This window comes from Ictidomys tridecemlineatus, chromosome 14 (assembly GCF_052094955.1).
Source record: "Ictidomys tridecemlineatus isolate mIctTri1 chromosome 14, mIctTri1.hap1, whole genome shotgun sequence".
Taxonomy (NCBI): Eukaryota; Metazoa; Chordata; class Mammalia; order Rodentia; family Sciuridae; genus Ictidomys; species Ictidomys tridecemlineatus.
Window position 1 is genome coordinate 5731101 of NC_135490.1, and position 24294 is coordinate 5755394.

At 52.5% G+C, this 24294-nt stretch overlaps 1 protein-coding gene across 2 annotated transcripts; it reads left to right on the forward strand.

Annotated features, from left to right (window-relative positions):
• The first annotated feature begins 1910 nt into the window (after positions 1 to 1910).
• Ctsb (cathepsin B) lies at positions 1911 to 22009 on the forward strand. Of its 2 annotated transcripts, none has more exons than XM_078030773.1 (10): positions 1911 to 2055; positions 12781 to 12931; positions 13506 to 13591; positions 15069 to 15183; positions 15884 to 16002; positions 17465 to 17550; positions 17805 to 17948; positions 18307 to 18423; positions 20563 to 20691; positions 21051 to 22009. In XM_078030773.1, the coding sequence occupies exons 2-10, from the start codon at positions 12806 to 12808 to the stop codon at positions 21146 to 21148; spliced, it is 1020 nt and encodes a 339-aa protein (XP_077886899.1). In that variant the 5' UTR covers positions 1911 to 2055; positions 12781 to 12805; the 3' UTR covers positions 21149 to 22009. The 2 variants fall into 2 exon arrangements, with proteins under 2 accessions (XP_077886899.1, XP_077886900.1); XM_078030774.1 differs by lacking the exon at positions 1911 to 2055 and adding an exon at positions 5857 to 5929.
• Positions 22010 to 24294: the final 2285 nt, after the last annotated feature.

The window sequence follows — 24294 nt, forward strand, 5'->3', positions numbered from 1 at the left end:
GTGATTACGTGACATTTTGTTTATCCACGCGCCAGCTGATGAGCATGGGTTGCTTCCACCTTTAGGCCATGGTGAATAACGCTGCCTTGAACATGTGGTACAAGTTTATATGAGGACATCTGTTTTCATTTCTTTAGGGCATATACCCAGGCCTGTTCCATGAGTTCAGCAGGCACACAGCTTTTACATGTCCAGGTCAAGGCCCCTCTGTAAATTGTGAGAGCTGTCCCCTGAGTCCCTGAGCCCCATCTGGCAGAAAGTCAAGTTGTACTCCACTTCAAGGCCCACTTTACTCATGTGTGAACCCACTCTGCATACTTATTCATTCAGTAAAATACAGATATTACCTTCTCCTTAAAGCTTCCCAGGATACCCTGTCCCTCTACTCTGGTAACAGTTATTTGGTTTTCTTTCTTTTTTTGTTTTATTTTGTTTTCTTTTATTTCATAAGTGTTTTTTACCTCTATAGTGACGCATTGAGACAATGAAGATAAAACACATCTCCTAAGGAACTATAAAAATGAGGGTAGGGAGAGGGATTGATTTACCAGTTATATGTGTCCTCCCCCTTTGCACCACCTTTTGAGCTCCCTGCAGAGGTCTAAAATGATTTGACACAGGGAAGGTGATCAGAGCATTGATTTTGCAGCCTGGAGTCGAGACCCTCTGGACACGACAGTGCGGGCAGGCGGCTGGACCACCTTGGCTTGGAGCTGCGCTTCTCCACTGCTGTCTGAGCTCCTTGGCATTGCACTCAACTGCTGTTCAGCAGCCATGCCTAGACTCTAGAGATTTTTTTTTTTCTTTCCCCTCTTGCCTTAATTTGGTACTAACGAGTGGTACTGCCTGTGTCTAAGACAGCTCTCTGTGGTCCCTGGCAGGCTCAGGGACCATGGGACAGCTAATGGCCATCCATGTGCAGGCTTCAGTGGAGAGCCTGAGGGTCAGGACCCTGGGAGTTGGCCAGACCCACACCTTTCTTTTTTTTCCTTCCCCCTTCTCCTCTCTGCTTTTAAGAAGTGAGGTTTCACTGTGCTCCCAGGATGGCCCCAGAACACCTGCCCAGTCTACACTTTTCCTATGGTCTTTACAACCTGGATAGACTACAGACTTTCCTGAGCCTCCTGAATAAAACTGAGGTTATACCTACCTTGCAAGATTAGCCTGAGAAGGAGGTAAGTTCTGAGTCCCCTCACCATCCCCCATCAACCTCTCTGGGCACTCCCCCAAATGAATTGTGCTTGCTGGCTGTATGCCTCCCTGGCCTTTCCAGGTGGGTAGCATTCCTTCTTACCCTGAATGGGATAAGACCCCCGCGGAAGGAGAGTCGTATTTGGTAGGTCGGGGATTCACAGGAGGGGAGATTAGAGCATTATTTCTAGGTATGAGGGAAGCCTTGCAGGAGGCGAGTTCCAGTTTCTACCACCGCTTTGCGGAACAATCTAATTTCTATGTCTGCCTTGCGGGAAGAGGATCAGGAGAAAGGTCAGAAGGATTCTGCTTCTAAGCCGGATTCCTTCAGTTCAAAGTATCCGGCGCGTTCTGAGCCCCAACCATATCTTCTCAGAATATTCGGCTACAAGATGCAAGGGGTGCTCTAGGAAGCCGGCGTCTCCATCCCCAACCCCAGCAAGGAAGTAAGCACAGCCGCCGCGCCCCACCCAGCGCTCCGGCGGCTTTGAAAGCGCGGTGTGGGGCGCAGGGTCCCTGGAGAATTTCTCCAGGTGGGTGGAGACCTTGGGGACCACCTTCAGCCACTCAGCCGCAGACGGCTCCCGTGCGCAGGGGTTGGCATCCCGGGGGACCGCCAGGCGCAAAGTCCTCGTGGCCCGCAGGGTCTTAGGGAGCAGCGAACGGTGGGCGGCGCAGGCCAGGGCGCCGGGGCGGGGCGCGCCGGGGCGTCACGTGGCGAGCCAGCCGGGCGGGCGGGGCCGCGCAGGCTAAATAGGGGCGAGCGGCCGGGGCGGCCACCGCGGCTCGGGCTCCGGCTCCGCCTTCGTCCCCGCGGGCTCGCTGCTCCCCTACGGCAGGCCCCGGCTCTCGGCGTTGCGCTCGGTGAGTGCCCGGGCGTGGGGCGCCACAGACGTGACCTTGGCGGAGGATGGGGAGCCAGCTGCGCGCGGGCGCCGAGGCTGGGCCTCTCTGCGGTCCCAGCCGGGCCCAGGCGCCTTCCCGCGGGTCCTGGGGGACCGGCAGGGGTGGCGGTCGCGGCCGGCGGGAAGCGGGGCTGGACCTCCTGCGAGCCGGAGGCGCAGTGCACCCGGGCCGCGCTCCCCAGGGCTGGTCTCCCGGGGCGGTCTCCCTGGGCGGGCCGGAGGCGGCCCCGGGGCGCTGGGGAGTTTGCGGGGAGCCCCGGGGAGGAGCCTGCGGGGAAGCTGGGCCCGGATCCCGGCGACGGTGGCCGGCCTCTCTCTCCCTCGGCCTCAGCCCTGGCCTCGGGTCCTCGGCACAGATTGCTGAGATAATGGTATCGACCTGCATCTGTTTTCCTTTAGTGTCTGGATTTGTTTTCTTTCTAAAGAGTTTGCCCGGCGACTTTCAGCACCTAACCCCACACAATTCATGGGATCCCAGAAGACATAACCTGGGATCCCGTGATCCCGGGTGGCTGGGGCGAGCGGGCCAGAAGAGTTAGCCAACAAACAGGAAGAGTGGAGGTCAGGCTGGGTGGACTGTGTCGGGCTTGCTCTCGGGATCTGGGAAGAGGACGTGGTCAGTGCTTCACTGGGACTCCTGGAAGGGGGACCGACTCAGGCCAGGAGGGTTGGGGGCCAGGAGTACTTCGCGGCCTGGGGCACAGCCCCTCCTTCAGTCAGTGGCCTGGAGGGCGGGTAAGGGGGTAGTACCTGTGCAGCACTGTGGGGTGGCCCCCGCAGGGCAGGCCGGCGGGCAGGCCAGGATGAGGTGAATTCGACCTGGCCCTTAGGCGCCTGTATGAGTCCCCTGCCAGGCACCGAGGAAGCCCCAGCCCCACGACTCCCACACCAGTGAGTGGGCCAGGGAGAGAGGGGTCATTCCCTCTGCGAATGAATTACGCTCATCTTGGTGAATCTGCAGGAAGGTGAAGAGGCCTGGGGCGTTGTTCTGCTCTTTTCTTCCCCATCAGCCTTTTCTCAGTGGAGACTCGCTTCCCATTGGTCCTAGTGATGGTGACCTACGACCTTTGAACTTCCTAGAGAAAGAGCTTCCCAAAGAGAGTTGAAGGCACCCTGGAGAAGAGTGGCTTCTGCTCCTTTCAGGGTGCTGCCTGGTGCAAAAGTGCAGGTCCCTCGTCTGCCTGCCTTGAGGCCCACGCGGGACAGCCGCAGACCTGGCTCAAATGGACTTTCCTTGATGTCAACTCTGGACAACCCTGTTTCAGACTGGGCAGGCAGTGGGCCGCAAGCCCTTTGGCCCCAGGTTGAAAGCCCTGTGGTGCTGATTCAGCAGTTAGGGTTGAGGCCCTTCTGCAGTAGGGGTGGAAATACTTGGGAGGAGTCACAGGTCTGTCTACTTTTCATCATCTGGTGTGAGGAAATTGTTAGACGTGTGAGGCTGAACTATATGAAATGGAATATTTGAAGGTCAAGGGGGAAGAAACCAAACACTTGCATGATTCACCTGAAGGGCAATGGTGGGGCTGATGGGGTCTGTGGCAGCACTTGCTGCAGTTGGTAGTCCCTACACCTGCTCCCTTGAGGGCTTTTTGGTAGTGGTGTTTTGCTTGTTTGTTTGGGTACTGGGGATTAAATCCGGGAAGCTCAACCACAAAGCCCCTGCCCATCCATTTTTATTTTTTATTTTGAGATGGAGTCTCACTAAGTTGCTGAGGATGACTTTGAATCCTCCTTCCTCAACCTCCAGAGTTGCTGGGACTGCTGGTGTGCACTGCTGCTCCCAGCCCAGTTCTCTGCTTTTTAACTTAAAGCCTTAACTCCTCCTCTGCAGACCTGAGGCCTTCCAGGGTAAACCTAACCCTAACCCTCTGAGCGGCGGTTTCTGGGGGTCAGTTATTCTCCTGCACCTGCTTTCCTTCAGAGGAACATCGTTTCTGCTTCTGCAGGCCTCTTCTTACCCTTCTCCTGGGCTTCCTTGGAATTTCGTCTACTCTGTATCAATCCATAGCAATGTTGTTATAAAGTGTGTGTTGTTAACACATCTAATGTAGGTCATTCATCTTTTTTTTTTTTTTCCTTTTTGTGGTGGTAGGGATTGACCTAGGGCCTTACCGTGCTAGGCAAGTGCTCTACCACTGAGCCACATCCTCAGCCTCTAGTTCATTCACATTAAATACACATGGTATGTTACCCTATATGAGGGACAGTTAGATTCTTTTTTTTTTTTTTTTCTGTACCAGGGGAGATTGATGATGATGATGATGATGATTTTTTTTGTACCAGGGATTGAACCCAGGGGCACTTAACCCTGAGTCACATCCCCAGCCCTTTTTTATATTTTACTTTGAGATAGGGTCTTGCTGAGTTGCTTAGGGCCTCCCTAAATTGCTGAGGCTGGCTTTGAACCTGCTATCCTCCCAATCCACTGGGATAACAGGTGTATGCCACCACACCGGGCCCTTTTTATTTTTATTTAGAGACAGGGTCTTTCTAAGTTGCCTAGGCTGGTAGTCCTGCCTCACCTCCCAAATCGCTAGGATTATAGGCCTGCCTGAGCCTGGTTTTCCTACTTTTTCACTATTGCTCAAGTGCTACAGTAAATATCTTTTTGAATCTCCCAGTTACTTTCAAGAGTTTCTCTTGTGTAGAAGCAAAAGTGAAGCAGAATTAAAGGCTGGGTCACAAGGCAGGTGACTCATCACATATTCTATTGTGCTGGATATTGACATAGTGCCCTCTTGGGTGACTGTCTCAGTTTGGTGTTTGTTGTTGTTCTTGTTTTGTGGGTTTGTGGGGGTTTTTTGTTGTTGTTGTTGTTTGTTTGTTTATTTGTTTTTGGTACTGGGGATTGAACCCAGGGGCACTCAACCACAGAGCCCCATCCCCAGCCCTTTTTTGAATTTTATTTAGAGACAGGGTCTCACTGAGTTGCTCAATGTCTTGTGGTTGCTGAGGCTGGCTTTGAACTCCTGATTCTTGTGCCTCCGCCTCCCGAGCTGCTGGGATTACAGGCGTGCACCTGCACCTGGCTTGTCTAAGTTTCACTCCCAGCAGTGTGGAGGTTCCTGTTCCTCCTATTCACCAATACTAGCTCTTACCAGATTTCCATTTTTACCAATCTAGTAGGTTTGAAATGGTACCTGTTTTAATTTTCCTGACTAGAAATTCAAGTTTTATTTTTTTGCCCTAGAAAAGCATCAATAATAGTGAGGCTTTTCCTGTTTTGTTGTTGATCATTGGTAGCATTTGTGCATTTTTGTTTCCAAGACAGATTCTCACTAGGTTGCCTAGGCTGTCCTCAAACTCGAGCCCCTGCAGGCTCAGCCTCCCGGGTAGCTGGGATTACAGGTGTGTGCCACTGTGCCTGGCTCCCTTTGTGTATTTATTTACTTGTGGTTTGGGGATTAAACCCAGGGATGCTTTACTGCTGAGCCACATCCTCAGTCCTTATTTATTTATTTATTTATTTATTTAAAGTCAGAATCTTGCCTGAGTTGCTAGGGCATTACTAAGTTGCTGAGGCTGGCCTCAAATTTGTAATCCTCCTACCTCAGTCTCCTGAGTTGCTGGGATTACAGCCACCATGCCTGGCTCCTTTGTGTGTTTTGATGGGTTTGTGAACAGCTAACCCTCACAGAGTTCTTTAGGTCCTGACCTAGGTGTCTGAACTGTGTAGTTAGGTCACGTTTTCTCATTTATGTGTGAGGTTTAGGGTTGCAGTCTTACTCTTTACAGACAAGAAAGCTGGGCCACCCGCAGTCTGCAGCATGAGTGGCATCACTTAGAAGACTGTGGTGGAATTTCATCCCTGACAGTTAATCCGCCCTGCTCAGGTAGGTGCGCTCCTTCACAGTTTGCTCATGGTCTTCTCTCAAGCCTTAGTTTTTCCCACCTGCAAAGTAGAAGCCTTATACAAGACTGGGGTCCTTTTCTAGCACTGATGTTTTTATGAATGCTGGTGCTGAGAAGGACACGTGGATTTCAATTCTCACCCTTATCTCTCTTTACCAGGCCAGTAACTTCTTTGGTCTGGTCGAGATAATCTATCGTTGTCAGTAAGCAGGGCTGGCTGAGCATTGGTCTGGTACCACCTAGGTGGTGGAGCCCTAGAGAAGAGGCAGATATTCTGCCTCCAGCCTGGGTAGGGTCAGGCTGCTCCATGACCCTCTGACCTGCTGACCTGAACGTGGGCGGGGCCTGTCACAGAGGAGTCACGTGGCTTCCTGCTTACACAAGTCCTGGGGTGGGGGTAGAGGCTGCCAGCCAAGGCCTCCTTCAGTCAAGGGTGTGTCAGACCAAGTCAGAGTTCCAGAGCCCTCTGCCCCTCATTCTTGGTTTACTTGACTCCACTGGGGTTTGGGCAGTAAGGTGGTCAAGCACGTCAACACGTAGGGCCTCGTCACCAACAGTGGAAGAGTCATAATTTTTCACTCAAACTGGGATACTTTTGAAGATAATTGTTCCGGGGCAGCAGGTGTTCCCTGCCCTGCAAGCAGGAGATGCATATTCAGTGACCAGTGGAGAGCGGGTGAGGTTTCCCGTGCAGGGAGGCCCCTCCTTCCCTCTCAGGTCTGCCTCGCAAGAACCATCTGTTCCTACCCCTGTACTACTCCCCCCCCCCAGGGGACAGCAGGACCCAGCTGCGGGGCACACCTTTCTTTTGCTGGCTTTCATGTCCAGCAGTCCCAGCCCCCAGCCAGCCAGCAAGCTCAGTGTCGCCTGCCCCATCCTCAGGGAGCTGCCCTGTCCGGCCAGCTGAGAGGCATAGACACTAATCTCATTTAGGTCTCAGAGGCTCTCTAAAAGCTCTGCAAGATGCCCACTTTAGAAACAGGCCTGGGTAATGTATCGCCCCTGTCAGCATCTCAGAGCTGGGAGCAGAATCTTCCACAACTTAACCAGAACATTGTTCAGTAAGATTGTCTGGTTTCCCACCAACAATAAACATTTCTTTCAACTGCTGAGGGCCTTTGTGGTGTCCACTGTTCTGGTCCCAGGGTTGTGATTTTCTTCCTTGTGCAGGGTGTGGGTTTGCTATGGCTGATCTTCGGCGTCCCCCTTGTGGGCATCGTAGCCAGACGTTTCCAGGCGTGTGGGAGAGTGGCTTGAGCAGGCTGGCCCTGCTGCACCTGGTGAGAATGATTGACTTATTTTGGAAGTTGACTGGCAAGTGGGTGGCCTGTGAAGTGTCTTAATGGCCTGAAGGGTTCAGGTGACATATGGAACCTTCTTCCTGGTTCCCATGGAGTCTCCAGGACTAGATAGTGGCACTGCTGGTTCCTGGCTTGGATGCCTTTTCTGGGCCAGGCAGAAGTTAGCCACATCAAGCCTGGCTCCAAGGGACTGATAGGCCACTGCCTGCTCATAGGGAGAGAGATGAGGCCAAGGGCTGGGATCCATGTGTGCATGTAGGCGCGGCAAGGGCTGTACCACTGAGCTGCACCCCCAGCCTGTTTTTATATGATTTTAAACGTGATCAACCAAGAATTCCTTTAGGAGCAAAGACATAAAACACCAAAGACCACATCAAGGCTGTGATTCAGAGCGAAGAAGGAAGGCTGCTGGGCCTCCAGTGCGTCCTTGAGATTACCCTCTCCCCTGCCCCAGGCTGCTCCAGCTTTGAGGTATAAATAACTGGGTGAGTGAAGTGGAGGGGCAGTGAGGATCCGCGTGGTCTTGTTTTGTGGGTGTACTGAAGAGGTTGGAACTTGAACAGCTGCCTTTAATGATGGTGAGAACCAAGCCAAGTTTTTATGGAAGAGAAAGAAACGCATAATATTCTTTGTCCCGGTCCCACCAAGTCTTCACCCTCCTCCTCATTTCCCACCTTCCCCCGATGCAGTCGCTCCGCCATCTCCAGGCACAGTCCTGGGTTTGTGGTTACTTCAGAATGTAGGCACTGTCGGTGCATCTGTGTTTTCCCACCGTCCTGGGGAGCGAACCCAGGGCCCTCCACCACTGAGCTACATCCCAGCCCCTTTATTTTGAGACAGGGTCTTGCTAGGTTTCTGAGGCTGTCCTTGAACTTGTGATTATCCTACCTCAGCCTCTCGAGTTGCTGGAATGTAGACCTGAGCCACCACCACCCCTGGCTGAAGCCTGCGGACTCTTTAGAGACCCCTGGAAGAGGTCTACGGGATTCACAGCACCGCTGGGCAGAAGAGCAGGATATTAGGGAAAATCTGCTCTGGGTGTCCGTTCACTTTTTCTGATCTGGAAATTTCAGGGGGCTATGGCCTGTCCCCCTACGTCCTTCAACAGAGGGCTCTGTAACCGTGGAGGGGAGCTTTCTTCCTCAAGCTCGCGGGCAGCCCAACTCCACTCTTTTAGGATGGCAGGACATACATAAGGCTCCCTACGACTTGGCGTTAGCTCCTCTCCTGACGTCCATTCCATCTCCTTCCAGAGGCCCAAACTTCACATTTGTCCTGGGAAGTCATCAGGGTGTCTGGGGAACAGTTTTGCTGTGCGAGTGGATCACTTGACCACAAAGCCTTTCTTTACACACGACAGCATTCTTCAGGACACCAGTGGGATGTATGAACCATTGAGTGCCACATGGGCTTGGCCAGGGGAGGAAGGAGGGCCTGATCTTGTCACCAGAGACTGACTTGAAAAGGGTGGGGGGGTGCGGTGGATTCCAGATCTTGCTGGGAAGCCCATTGACCAGGACTAGAAATAACAGTAGCCCACAGCTTGCAAGTGTGTTCCTCCTGTTGGGGCCCCTCCCCTCCTGAAATAAGGACTTTGTATTCTTTTTGTGTCATTTTTTAAAAAATCACTGAATTGAGAAATAAGAGGAAAGCATTTGCCTGAACTAGGGGAAGTGAAAGTGGATTGCTGTTTTGGCAAAGACCTTGGAACCCATGACAGGGTGTCAGCAGCTGAGCTTGTCTTTCACACCCTTGCGCATTCCCAGAGGGATTGCCATTTGAGCAGCGTTGGGATAATGGAAGTTGGCTACTCACTAGAGAGAAACTGCGCCTGCTCTCAGGGTATCTGTCTCTTCCTCTAGGAGGGGACATTTGGCTTCAGAGATGGGCTCTCAGCAGTCTCAGAACCCTTAAAATGGAAGCCTCTTTGGACATTAGATGTGGAGGTTCGCTGAGGTTGGAACCGAGGGGCTTCTGTTCGTGTGTGATGGTTTTGGTGGGTTTTGTTGTTGTTGAGGTGGTTTTTTCTGTTTTGTTTTTTCGGTAGCACCAGGGATTGAACCCAGAGGTGCTCTGCCACTAAGCTACAGCCCCAGCTCTTTTTAAATTTTGAGACAGAGACTTGCTAATTGTGATCCTCCTTACACAGCCTACCAAGCAGCTGGGATCAGTGTGCGCCACTATGCCCGGTTTAGAAGCTTGTTTTAATGCAGATTCTTCTGGCAATGTGGAGGTATTTGGGGTAGGTTTGGGGTAAACTGGAGTCACCTGGCCCATGCTAGAGGTGGGGGAAAGGGGAGGAGTGAAGGGAAATGGAGCCTGTTGGAGTGAGCAGCACTGTACTCCTTTGTGTGTACACCCGGCACCACACAGGGGCTTCTGCCCTGCCTCGGTTCACATACAGCTGCCACCAGAGACATGGTACCTACTAATCCACTTCATAGGTGGAGAAAACGCGGCTCTGTAGAGGTTGGTGCCCCCAGTGCCAGTTAGTGGTGGAGCTGAGGCACAAATGCAGGTCTCCTGCCTCCACACCAGGGCTTGTCCTCACCACCAGGCGACAGCAGCTGGAAGTCCCCCGAAGTCTGTGCCACAGGTACAGGGTGGAAAGGAGTCTTCTTCCAAGTGCTTATCCTGCTGTGAGTGGGCAGGGCGCTGGGTGGTCCCTGCTGAGCTGTGGCTCCAGCTCTCAGGAGCATGGGGAGGAGCAGTGGGACCACAGGAAGAGGAGTGAGCACAGGGTCTCCCTGCTGGCGCAGTGCCAGGGGGCTGCAGGAACTGGGGGCCACCCGGGAAATGGGAGTGCTGTGTTCTCTGCCACCATGGAAACCAAAGAAATCCCATTTTAAAATTTAGGTTGTCATGGAAATGCTCCCAGCCTTCTCTTGGCTTATGGTTTCCCATCTCGGCAGATGCCGAGCCTCCCGGGGGCACCTGGGGACACTCGTTCTCCATATAGAAGAGATGAGAGAACAAGCCTGGCGACCTGTCCTCTGTTCATCCAGACTCCCACTTTCAAGGAGTGGACCCTCTGGTGTTTCTGCACCAGTGCCCACTGTCTTGAGAAAAGATTAAAATGCCAGTGCAAGTCAGAGGGGCCCGACTTTTGCTGGACACATTTACCTCAATTTGCAGGCCATGTGGCCGGCTGGCACATGATCACATGAGAAGGGAGCCTCCCCATGAGTCACTGGACATGGGGACATTAAGGGCATTGAGCAGGCAGTCTTTAGGGAGGAAGCCTCATTGGTGGCAGAGGATGATTGAGAATGCATTTGGAGATTATTACAGAATTGATCGTTTACCGATTTGGTGACTCAGGGTCTTTGGCAGCATTACTAGGATTCTTCCTAAAAGAAAAAGAGTTTGAAATACAAGAACATGTTCATTTGAAAAAAAAAAAAAAAAAAAAGGGGGGGGTGGTTATTTAGCTCACAGTTTTGGAGGCTGAAAGTTCAAGACCAGGCAGCCCCATGGAGTTGGCCTCTGGCGAGGACCCTGTTGGCCTGGGCTACCCCACAGCAGATGGCATCATGGTGGCATCGTGTATCATAGGGAGAGGTTACATGGCTAGAGGAGAAACCAGAGACTGGAGCAGAGCCCACTAAGGCCTCCCACGTGCCCCACCTCTTGTGTGTCACACTACCTCCTCACATGGCCACACTGAGGCCAAGCTCCTGCAACATGGCCCTTCGGAGGACACACTCAGACCGTAGCAGTATGGTCTCCTGGTGCAGTTACTGATTTTGTATATTTTCTTTGACTTTTTCCCCCCCATACTGGGGCTTGAACCCAGGGCTCCAAGCACCCACCACTGGGCTGCACCCCCAGCTGTCACTGCCATCAGCATCATCTTCATCATCGATGTTTTATTTTGAAACAGGATCGTGCTCATTGCCAGGCTGGCAGCTTTTGTGCTACTCCTGCCTGGGCTTCCCGAGTAGCTGAGAGGGAGCTGGCATTGTATGCTGTGCCACCAGGCCTGGCTGCGCCCCTCACATCTTGCCCGAAGCTGCAGGACGGCACCTACCCATGCTCCTTGCTTAACAGGCTCACCTTACTAATGGTCTGCAACTCACTTTTCCACATAACAGTAGGACCTGGGCGCTTTTGCTCTATCGGTACGATATGATTCAGCTAGTTCACTTTTCAGCGACTGCTTTGTCATCGTAATCTACCTGGCCATTCACCACGATTTAACAATTACCTGTTATTAGACATTGACTGTGTTTCTCGTCTTACCAAGAGAGTTATTTAGTGAGCAGCTGTGTGTGTGCCTGTGTCTTTTCACTTGGACGCCAGTGTATCTGTATAGTAACTTTCTAAATGTCAACCTGTGTGAGTCACAGCACACAGGTTTAAAAGTTGGCAGGCAGCCATCGTGGTGGCACATGCCTGTGATCCCAGCTACTTGAGAGGCTGAGCAGGAGGCTTACGAGTTCCAGGCCAGTCGGGGCAACTTAGCAAGACCCTGTCTCAAAATAAAAGATAAAAGGTCTAGGGTGTGCTCAGTGGAAGAGCACTCCTGGATTCAGTGCTCAGTGCCACACACGCGTGTGATCCATGTGAGGGCCTCCACAGAGCTCTTTCCAGAGCATCTCTCTCTCCTCACATGTGTATTCTTCCAGAAGAATCCTTCTTGAACTTGTTGGACTGTTAGTTATTCACATGTTCACAGTCAGAACCCTGAGCGTGGCCCGCCCTTTCTGCCAGCTGACACAGTGGGCTTGAGTTGAGCCATGGTCAAGTTTGACTCTTCCCTCATACGGGCCTCCTTGTGAGGCGCGTGTTGCACTGACACTAAGTCACAGGCCCTTCGGGCCTGATCTTGAGGAGGTAGAGCCTGCTCTCAGGAGCCCACGCTCCCCGCCCTGGCCCTCGCCAGGCCGCAGGTGTCGGCCAGGAAACACTTGCTTCTGTTGGCTCCTTGCCTGAGAGGGTGATTCATGTTGAGCTGGAAGTCGCCGGCCTCCTGACTCAGGCGGGCGTCCTCGGATGAAGGGCTGAGGTGGAGGTGTGGTTTCTCAGAAGGCCCGTCTCCGAGGCTGGAAGCGGAACCCTTGGCTGACCGGGCAAACCAGCTGGGCTCGCGGGAGCCAGGTGGCTGGCGGAAGCTGCTTTTCTGTCATCTCCACTGTGACTGGCAAGGGCCAAGCTTGTGTCTGCCTGCCCCGTTGGCCCTTCCCTCAGGACATGGTCACACATGCATCTTTCGGATCACTCGCTTTGGGAAGGCCTCTTGAACAGATCCCTGCAGTTCAGACGTAGCAGAGAGGGCCCTGGGCCCAGTTCAGTCACGGCACAGCCCCCGGACTGTCTGTGTCCTCATGTCAGCCATCAGGCATGGCGGGAGCATGGGCACAGTGGAGGATGCTGTGGACACCGTAGACCCCTGAGGTCCATCTGCCGTCACCCCAGGCTTCACGAAGGGGCCCCTGGCAGACCAGGATGAGAGCCTCGCTGTCTGCCCGAGCAGCGCCCTGGTGTGTGGCGTGGGACCCATCATAACTCCCCCGTCCTGTCCTTTCCAGGTGGGTTCAGGATCCAGTTTCCAGAATGTGGTGGCCTTTGGCCTTTCTCTGCTACCTACTGGTGCTGACCAGAGCCCAGGGCAGGACTTCTTTCCACCCGCTGTCAGACGAACTGATCACCTACATCAACAAGCAGAACACCACATGGCAGGTGGGCTGCGGGGCTGCTTCCTGTGTCTGTCCTTATGTCACCTTGGGGGTTGGCCTGGGCACTCGGATGGCTCCTAGTGGGGCCACAGCACCTTCTGTGTGAGAAAGTTAAAGCTTAGGATCATGGTCGCTTCCTCCCTCCCTGTGCACCGTGGGCCTGGGAACAGGCATGAGCGAGTGTCCCCAGGTAGGCCGAGGCATGGAGGAGAGGTTGATGTCCCAGCCCTCCACAGCCAGGGAGCCCAAGAAGCCCGCAGTGGAGGCCCCTGTGCTCCATCAGCGCCCTCTCCCACCACTGCTGGTTTCTGCTGATCCCTGAAGACGGTGGGAACCAAGAAATGAGGAGTGAGCCGTGTGCAGGGCGGAGGGTGGGGCAGGGGGTCTCTTGTCAGCAGATGGAGAAGGCACCTGGTCTGGAGCTGCACTCTGCCCATGGGCTGCTCTGGTCCTTCTCCAGTTCTTTTGCTCCCTGGCCTTCCCTGAGGAGGACCCTGTGTGTGGCAGCGTGCCCGCCTACCCCATGCCAGCAACCTCTGGGTTGGCAGGTGACAGTCACAGGCATGGCTCTCTTCCAGGCGGGACGCAATTTCCACAATGTGGACGTGAGCTACCTGAAGAGGCTGTGTGGCACTTTCCTGGGTGGGCCCCGGCTGCCCGAGAGGTGAGTGCTGTGCCCGGAGAAGCCCTGACTCTCAGTCCGTGGGCCACAGGCAGCCATGAGGGACCGTCGAGGGGGAAAGGGAGCCGCCCTCGGTGCCCCTCAGAGCTGCCGGCCAGGATGGGCATCTCCAAGGTGTCCTGGAGCCTAGACCAGGCTCCAGGATGGCAGATGGGTCTCAATGAGCTCCGCTTTGAAAAATCTAAGGGAAATCTTAAGAGGAGCCATGGGATCTGCCCTTGGGTTTGCTTTTCCAGAACACGGCCTAGGGCATCTTCATGGAGCTTTTCGTTAGAGGCGGCTGCCTGAGGGTGGGGCGGCTGAGTGCCCTGACTCTACTCTTTACAGGAAGGTGATGAAATTCATCATTTCTCTTCCAGCCCAGCTCTTAGGGCTGTAAGAAGAGCACAGTTTTCATTTTTAGCCATTCCAAGTCGGAAAGTGGGAAGTGGGCTGCATCGATTTGGAGGATCGCAGCGAGATAGAGGAAAAGTGAAGTTGTAGGACCCCTCGGGGCTGAGGATGTTGGCAGTGACAGGATGTGTTCCCCACATCTGCCGTGTGATTGGAGAACTTTAATGTGTTTTTTTGTTTTTTTGTTTTTTTTTTTTTTGTGGGCGAGTACCAGGGATTGAACTCGGGGCCACTCAACCACTGAGCCACATCCCCAGCTCTATTTTGTATTTTATTTAGAAACAGGGTCTCACTGAGTTGCTTAGCGCCTTGCCATTGCTGAGGCTGGCAAAAGCGTGATCCTCCTGTCTCAGCCTCCCAAGCTGCTGGGATTACAGGTGTGTGCGCCACGCCTGGTGAGAACTTGAGTGATTTTCACAGACTGTGAAACCTAGGGTGGGGCACATCTATCTTGGCATACAGATAAATGACTCTTTAAGGAAAAGAGAAAACAGAAAGAATCCCAGATACTTTTCTACTCACAGCCAGTGTCGTCTTGTTCCAGTACACCTTTTATATGAAATGAGAACCCAGGAAAAAAAATCACGAAAATAAATTTTAAAAATGATTTAAAGCATCTAGATAGATGTTTAGGATTAAAGGTGGATAGAGGAAGCAAGAGACATAGAACTGTTGAAAAATATCAAATGGATCTAGAAAGAAGCGTACAGAATGCCAGATTGCATTGAGCCACGGGATCAAGTCCTGTGTTACAAGATTCCTAGCGCACCTCCGCAATCCCAGGGACCCGGAAGGCTGAGGCAGGGGCATAGCAAGTTTGAGGGCAGCCTCAGCAACTTAGGGAGACCCTGGCTCAAAGGGAAAAAGTAAAAATGGCTGGGGATGCAGCTCAGTGGCAAAATGCCCCGTGTTCGGTTCCCACTACCAAAAAACCAGACCATGAGGGACTTCTGCACATCTCGGCCCTCACTTGCTCTCTTGGTGCAGCCCTTAACCAAGAAGCCTTTGCATCTTGGGGGGTGAATTGCAAGGTGACAGTTTGTAATGAAGACCTTCCTTTGTCCAGAGTTCGGTTCGCTGAGGACATCAATCTGCCTGAAAGCTTCGATGCTCGGGAACAGTGGCCCGACTGTCCAACCATCAAAGAGATCAGAGACCAGGGTTCCTGTGGCTCTTGCTGGGTAAGACCCAGTTGGCTAGGATGGCTGCAGGAGCAGAACGGGTGGGGGAATGGTCAACAGTCTGGGGAGGGACCCACTGTGACCAGGCAAGTGACGTTAACTTTCAGAGTCAGTTCCCATCAGTCTGGTGATGGTGTCGTGGTCAGGAGTTGTGGCAAGGATTGGGTGGAGGAATGAATGGGCTGTGGGCCCTGCAGATGGCGAGTCCCTGTACACACTGGCAGCGCTGGCCACTGCTCTGCTTCCTGAGTGTCCCATCTCTGTCAATGAGCTGTCCTTGTTTTTGAGTTGTGGTAAAATACAGATAGCAGAAATTGCCACCATCTTAACATTTGTTGTGTGCCGTTCAGTGGCGTCAGTACGCGGGCACTGCTGCGCAGCCACCACCCTCTCCCAGAGCTCCTTCCACCTTGGTGTCGGGGGCTGCCGCCAACACCGCCTCCTGCTGCTCTCCAAGTGCCTCCTCTAGGTGAACCCAGGCAGTGTTTGAGCTGTGTGTTTGTGTTTGCTTCAGGAGTGAGCCGAGTCCCCAGGTAGAGGCCCAGGAGGATTGGTCTCTGCTTGGAAGCTGAGTTAGAGCCACACGTGGCTTTGAGACAGACTGGCCCTCCACGGGGTCTGCAGACCTCTCTGGAGATGGCGGGACACGCCCCAGGTCAGGCGTGGCGGCGGCCTCACTGGGCAGGGCTTGTTCCCGCAGGCCTTTGGGGCTGTGGAGGCCATGTCGGATCGGATCTGCATCCACACCAACGGGCACGTCAATGTGGAGGTGTCTGCAGAGGACATGCTCACCTGCTGTGGCGGCCAGTGTGGGGACGGGTGAGTCCTGGGAACCTGTACACAGAGGCCTTAGTGCAGAATGAACTGAGGACTTCGTAGGGGAGGGAAGGTGTTTCTTGGCTGAGACAGAGGAGTGGAAGCAGGCCCGGGAGTGGCTGCCACTGTCTGGCCTACAGAGCTGGGCGAGGGGAGGGTCCTGGCCAACATGGTCTCAGAAGATGCCGTTAAATTTCTGAACCTGGGACTGGTGTTTCCTCACTTGTTCCTTCTTCCTGTCCATGGAAATGTACTTGCCTTGGGGTTGTTTTCTTATTTTGAATCAAGACAGTGGGCCCCAGGTGGATCGCACTGAGCTGTATCCCTAACTCAGGGGCTCACCAGTGCTAATGTCCGGCCTCAGGCCCACACCAGTGGTGCACATCCATGGCTGCACATAGAAAGACCCGAGTTACAGAAACGGGCCTGGGCCTCACTGCACACCAGTGAATCGCTCTCTGGCACTGGTGGGTTTTCCTAGTACATTCGTCCCTGCTTTCCCACAGGGGATACGCTCCAGTACCCCTCATGGATGCCCAAAACCCAGGCTATGACTGAACCCTGTATGTGCTGTTTTTTCCTATACATAAATTTAATGCTTTTTCTACCTTAACCAAGCACTTAGCACTTGCTATGCCCATAAGTTTTGCAGAGACAAAACCAACACCAATTTCTTTTTCTTTCGTTATAATTTCAGGGATAAGAGACTTGGGAATCTCAGCATCTGATTTTTTTCTTATTAAGTTCAGAACTTTTCACCTTTTCACTTAAATAAAGCACTTTATGGCTTCTCTTTGGCCTACTGGAATTGTCAGCATTGTCACTCTTGTGCTCTGGGGCCACTGTTAAGTAAAATAACTTGAACACAAGCACTGTAAAAAGACCTGTGAATCTGATGACCAAGGCAGCTACTAAGTGCCTGATGGGCAGGTAGTGTATACAGCACAGATACTCCAGACAAGGGCATGATTCTCGTTCCGTGCCAACTGGAGTGGCATGGTGTGAGATTTCATCACGCTGGTCAGAACAGTTTATAATTTAAAACTTGGGAAATGCAGGAACTCTCCATTGAACATTTTAGAGCACAGTTGGTGGCACAGGTAACTGAAACCTCAAAAATCAAAAACTGTACAGTTGAGGAGGTTGGAACTCCTCTACCTTGGGGAATTATAATATCCTGCATGGTTGAGAATCACCATTCCAGAAAGAAGGAAGCCTAGAGTCTAGTTTGTAGAGTCCTGTCTTCTTGGGGGAGGGGGGGTATGGGAAGGGATGGGAGCCTGGTTGGATGCCTGAAGAAGTAAGTTGAGGGAGGGTGACTGGGGGTTGGTGGGCTCTGGGAGGACAGTCATGCCAGTGCTAGGGCATGTGGACCCAGCAGTGACCTTAATGTGTGACCAGGCAGTGGTCTGTGCACAGCCGGAACTTCTCTTACACTGAATTTAACACAAGGCTCTTTTTCTAGCTGTAATGGAGGCTATCCGTCTGGAGCTTGGAACTTCTGGACAAAAAAAGGCCTGGTTTCTGGTGGCCTGTATGACTCCCACATAGGTGAGTGTGCATTTCTGTCTGCCAGAGGATTCCATAAGCCCTGCCTCAGGATGGCTTTTGTTTCTGTTATGAAGGACCGTGGAGGGCAGAGGGCTGGGTGGGAAGACGGACACAGATAAGGCAGCCCTCCAGACAGGGTCAGCCCCAGGTCAGGGCTGCAGGCCTGGGCTGGCCTGTGTCCAGTCCTTCCTCCTGGCCTGAGGGCCTTTCCGTGGTGGTTGTAGCTGACCCCCCTCGTCCACTCTGTCCATCAGGCTGCAGACCCTACTCCATTCCTCCCTGTGAGCACCACGTCAACGGTTCCCGGCCCCAGTGCACAGGGGAGGGGGACACTCCCAGATGCAGCAAGAGCTGTGAGCCCGGCTACGCCCCGTCCTACAAGGAGGACAAGCACTACGGTAAGGTGGACTGGGATCCGCTGGGATCTGCCGCAAGCCAAAGGGAGGCAGAGACCAGGGCCGCTGGATCCTAGGGTCCAGGAACACTGGGAAGGAGAAAGGAACAGAAGTTCCTTGCCCCACACCCCCACACTCTGCCTTGCTCCACCCCAAATCCAGCTTCGGCCTTTTGAGCTGCGAGGGACCGAATTCCTTCTTGTGTGAGCTGGTAGCCAATCCTGGAGCACTGGGGTCCTCAGCCCCCTCCCATGTCACTCTGCCCAGCTCACTCCTCAGGAAGCCTTTCTTGGCCTCCTGCTGTAAATCAGCAGATAACTGAGGTGGCACCCTCACCCAGCTGGTGTGCTTCCCTCTCCAGGGTACAGTTCCTACAGCGTCTCCAGTAACGAGAAGGAGATCATGGCAGAGATCTACAAAAACGGCCCGGTGGAGGGCGCCTTCACCGTCTTCTCAGACTTCCTGACCTACAAATCAGGTGTGTGGGCAGCGGGTGGAGGGTTCAGCCGGCAGGTGCTCAAGTGGGTCAGCAGGACTCACCCAGAGGAAGACCTGGGGCTCCTGAGGAGGAGGGCTGCCGGACCTCCCTTCGCCCACCCTCCTTCCTGCCAGCCACCTGTGGCTCCCGGCAGTCCTGTGGCCACTGCTTTCCACCTGTGCTGTCCTGGTTTCCTTCATCTCTGCACATAGTATCCCACTTCCCTCTCCAGGAACTTGTCTGGCTAATTCCTCTTCATCCCTCCAAGCCCAGCTCAGCTCTCCTCTGGGACCTTCCCTCTTCCTGGCAGTGGTCCCTCCTGCCTTGGCCCGTGTCCTTCATCAGTCTCCACATTTGAACAGTGGGGACTGAGTGGCCTATTTCAATCATTTTTATTTTTGTCTTTGCAAAGACCTAGTGTCACACCTGACATCCAGAGATGAATAAAGGAAATACCTTGCTCTGGGTGGTGCCGAATGCTTCCCATTCCTGACCCTGTCCCTGTCAGCTCCTTAGAAGCAGGTGAACTGCCTTTGCTCCTACTTTTCTCTTATTTACATTCAACCAGATGTAATACCAGTGCTCTCAATTTGGAACAAAGGAACATGAGTTGGGCAAGAAAAATAAGTATTGTCATGAGGGCAATAGTTACACAGTCCTCTGCATCTTACTAAAGATGTTTCTGATTTGACAGATGATTCATCTGCCAGGGAAGGCCTGACTAACCAGATCTCTGAGCTCCTTGGCCAGCATCTTTCCCATCAGCCAACACCAGTGACCCATCCTCCTCCCACCTCACCTCTCCAATGCACCCCAGAGCAGCAATTTAAAAACTCTTCAAGCTGTGTAAAACTCTTGACAGACAAACCCATAATTATACAGAATCCCAGGATGTAAAACAGATAATTGGTCACTTAGCAGTAAATTTCTTTTGTAAGTTAGTCATTAGAGAAAGCCCCATGTGGTGGCACATGCCTGTGATCCTGATGGCTCCAGAGGTTGAGGCAGGAGGATTGCAAATTCAAAGACAGCCTCAGCAATTTAGCAAGGCCCTAAGCAGCTTATCAACACCCTGTCTCAAAATAAAAAGAAAAGGGGTGGAGATATGGCTCAGTGGTGGAGCATCGCTGAGTTCAATTCCCAGTACCAAAAGAAACACACAAAAAAAACTTAATGATTAGACCTTTTGTTTTTAAAAATCAACCAACAAATCTTTTTGTCGGATTCCATTTCAATATTTCACATAGTTGAGTGTGTTGGGCTTTTAAAAATGTATTTGGTACTGGGCACATGCTTGTAATCCCAGTTACTCGGGAGCCTGAGGCAGAAGGATCACAAGTTTAAGGCCAGCCTGGGATGGTAAAATAATTTTTAAAAGTGCTGGAGGACCACTTTATGCTTTAAATATAGCCCTTGATGCTCTGCTACTGCAGCTTATTTTCTAAATGGACACTTTCTTTCTTTTCCTCTCTGCTCCTCCCTAATCTCTCCCCCTCCCTAATCTCTGGGAAATGGGGAATTACCTTTCTTCCCCATTTTAGGCAGATTTATCTTTCCCTGAGTATGCACTCACCATAGAAAGGAAGTAATCCAGACTTTGGGAACGGTACCAGAAGCTCTCAGAAATGACTGTCTCACAAAATAACAAGTGAATCACAAATCCAAAGGAGAACACATGGAATTGGCCTTTGAATCACCTCTTTAAAAGCCCCCTGTTCCTGCTGATGGGCAGAATCACAGCCTCTGGGACAGGACAGGAGTCTCCTGTGTTTCTCCTTTGCTAGCAAAGCAATAAATTTTTTTTTTTTTCCTTTTTCTCAAAAAAAAAATAGTGCTGGAAAGGTAGCACTTTTTAGCTCATTGGTGGAGAACTTGCCTAGCATGCATGAGGCCCTGGGTTCCATCCTCTACTGCAAGACAAAACAAAACCCCAACCACGTGTGGATTATCTCCCTATATCACGGGAGCCCTGGAGTCTTCTGATGGAGCCGTGGTGTTCTGCCCTTTGTTTGTATTTGTTTGAATCCAGGGTCTGGCTGGGAGGCCTGTCTCTGCTGCTGGGGGTGGCTAGCTGAGTCGGGGCGCTGTGGAGCGGGATGGTGGCCTGGACTTGGTCTGAACTGGCTTTCTCTTCCTCAGGAGTGTACCAGCATGTTGCTGGAGAGATGATGGGAGGCCACGCCATCCGCGTCCTTGGCTGGGGGGTAGAGAATGGCATCCCTTACTGGCTGGTGGCCAACTCCTGGAACACTGACTGGGGTGACAATGGTGAGTGGCAGCCCCCTTCCTGCTGCAGATAGGGAGTCATGAGCCAGAACAGACTGGGTGCTGGTGGGCTGGGACTTCCCCACGTAGGTAGACAGCCTCAGAGCCTGAGAGGAGGTGTGCACCGGGCCGTGGCTCCAGGAAGCTCTGCACAGCAGCTCCCACTGGACCAGGCTGTGAAGGTGACCTGGGGTTGGTAAAAGAGCCTGGAGAGGGGAGGGCCCGGCTGCTGGGCCAGAAGCTGAGAGCACCGTGGTCCTGCAGGGGCAGGTGACTCACTCAGTCCTTGGAGTGAGTCTGAATTATTGACAAGGATCAGAAATTAAGGCATACATTCAACGCACCTTTCTTTCTGTTTCCAGGGTTCTTTAAAATCCTCAGAGGAGAGGATCACTGTGGAATTGAATCAGAAATTGTGGCTGGAATCCCACGCACTGACCAATACTGGGCAAAGATCTAGTCTGCTGCAGGCCTGGCTGGCCAGTCCTGGGGGTTTCCCTAAACATAGCCAACTGGTCTGGGGGTGAGATGCGGGCAAGAATATCTTTTATTCTTTGAGTTCACATAAGGTACAAGAAATTGTAGACAGGGTCTAAAGAACTGGATCAGGCCAGACTCACGCTTCCCGGTAGAACTATCTTCCAAGGAAACGTGTCCATTCCTGCTCCCTCCCAGCCTGTTCAGTGGACAATGGCCACAGTGCACCCCGAGTCTTCCCCGTAGACTAGTGCTGTTTGTAGTGCCTGCTGCTCCGGCTCTGGCTGCAACACCCTCCCACCCCTCGTCCAAGCATCTTCAGCAGCGACAGACCCACCAGCTTTGGCTGCAGGCTTTCCAAAGGAAGGGTCTGTGGAGTCCCAACAGGACAAATGCCCGTGCAGAGCAGTACCTCTAAGCAAGTAGCCTTCTAGATGCCACAGGTCCGTAGCAGGCATGGCGTGCAATCCTCTGGAGAAAGCCGCGTCGACGCAGGGCGCCTGCATCCATGGCCCTTGGTAGTGCTGTAAGCCCTCTCTGGTTCTGTCCTTGGCTGATTCTTTTTTAATAGAAGTTTTATTTTTTGTGCACCTCCGCTGATCATGTGAATGAACAAATCTAATAGCTGGAAGAGCTATATGCGTTTTTACAGATTGTCTCCCAATGGTCTGGCTTAAAACAAATCAAGTGGTCATGATTTGCTGGCTGACCTACTGACCTTGACTACTACATTGAAACTAGTTTGGGAGAAATCAGCTTTTACTGTTTTTGAAAAATTACATCTTCACCCTGTCAATTTAACAAGGAATGACTGTGCCAATAAAAGTTTTCTCCTTTAGTGAAATGTGCTGATGGTGCCTCAGTATACTCCAGACGGGGCCCTGTGGTCCTGGCCTGTGCACTTGTGGTCTTTAGGCTTCTGGAAACTGCTTGCTTCCCAGCCGTGTTTTCAATTCAGGGCATCTGTCTCTCCCTGGTTCCCTGTCATCCTCATCAACCCTTCCTTGACAAGCTTGTCCCTGCTCAAAGGTAAGGACATAGTTGTATTCCACTGTTCACCCACAAGCCCCACAATCTGCTGAGGTTTCAAGGTGCAGCACCATGTTGGTCTTCCAGGTCAGGTTGTCTGTTTCCCAGGAGACACATCTCCCAAGGTGGAGCCAGAACCTGCGTGTGGTGTTTTGAGTTCCCTTTTGTCACTAGTTTATATTGCTGGGACAAACGTCCCGTGAAGTATCATAACCAAGTGCACCAGTTCTTGAGGGAACCAGAAACTACAATAATCAACACTCATTCACCTGCCTGCCCATAGTTATTTCCCTTCCCCACCTGGGAAGCTTGTCTCCTAGTAAGGTAGGAATCCAAGGCTACATCAAATAAGCTCTTAAAAACCTGGTTTGAGAGGGTGGGTCAGTGGAAGAACTACCAGTGCGTGAGGCCCTGGATTGATCCACACTGCAACAGCAACCTGGTGAAGGTTACAGAATAGTTCGTGGTACTCCTTATAGTACTTAGAAAGTGTTTCACAGGGTTATTCAAGCCACAAATTCCTAGTCACTTTACTCCTGCAATTTCAAATATATTCCTGACCTCAGTGAGTTGCCAACAGTTCTGCTGCTCCCACGCTTCCGCTCCCGTTCTTCCACCATGTACCCACCTGCAACTCCATTCCCACCCGTGGAGCCAGCCAGGGTGTGCTTCATGAAGCACCAGAAGGCACTGGGACAGCATCACATGTGAAGGCTTTACCAGAAGAACCTGCTTTGCAGTATTTGGGATGGATCTCAAGGCTTTAGTCAGCCAGAAATGACCCCCTGGATCACGTCTGCTCCAGAGGTCCTCCTGGACGCCTGTCCACATGGGAGGACAGGCGGGACAGGGCTTTTTCAGTCTTCCCTGCAGGTCAGTCTGGGAGAGTTCCACCTTTCCTCTCCTAGACCTCAGAGCACTGTCCTCTGGGAGCCTTGCCACTATAATGGGCTGCAGCCCAGCTTCACTGCCCATTAGCCAGCGCTAGAATGAGCACTGCACTTAAGTCAGCGTGCAGCCTGACCAGACACGCTCATTCCTAAGGAGGTTGAAGTTTGAGGAGCAATGCCTTTGAGCAGTGTTCTTTAGCCTGATCTCTCCACCAGCCTGGTTCCTGTCACCTGAGAACTTAGGTTAGCAAATTCTTGGGCACCACACCAAGCTACTAGGTCAGAAAGTCTGTGGCCCCGGTGATGGGGTAATTGTGATTCACACTGATGTTTCAAAACCACAAACTTAAGAGCTCAAGTTTCCAAAACTGCCAAAAATGACTACCTCTCCCCCTATGCACACCAGCGCCCCTGGGAAATGGCACAGTAGTCAACCATAGAGGTCAGGCTCCCACTCCCAGCTGTTGTTCATTTTAAATTCCTAGATTCTGATGGGCTGGGTGGAATAATCTACTGTGAACAGGAAACAGACCGTGTGGAATGCTGTAAATGATACTGAAAGTGGGGAGCAGGATGCCCAATTGTTTGAATTTTAGATGAATATTTATGTACAGTTATACTAAAAAAATAAAACCGAGCAGGACATGTGGCACATGCTGTAATTCCAGTGGCTCCAGAGGCAATCTTCATGGACCCAAACTTAAGCCAGGTGTCTCTAGTGGTCACAGAAAACCCGTTTCTGTAACAGTGCTAACCCAACATTACTTAGGAAAAACCCAATTCAGTCGTTAAGTCACCTTACACGCAGTAGACTGGGACAAGAGGCTGTGCACACTGCAGTGCCCCGAGTGTCCTCCAGAGGTCTGTGTGCAGGAGGCTTGGACCTCAGGGTAGTGACATGGAGGTGGTGGGGACTCACCTTCAGAAGGGGTGACTGCTGACCCTCTAGAGTGAGTCTGTTATAAAAGAGCCCGCTGGGCCCTGACTCCCCCTCGCTCCCAGTCTCCCACCACTGTGATGCCGTCCTCCGGGGGCCTGGACCCAGGCTGGACAGGCAGGGCCACCCAACCTTCACTTCCAGTCTCCCTAACTGTGAGCATTTATAAAGAAGCCTTTCCCCTCCTCCCCTTGTGTTGCTGGGGCTCAGACCCGTGCTGGGCGAGCTCCCCACCACGGGTCACATCTCCAGTCCCGAACTCCTTTTCCCACA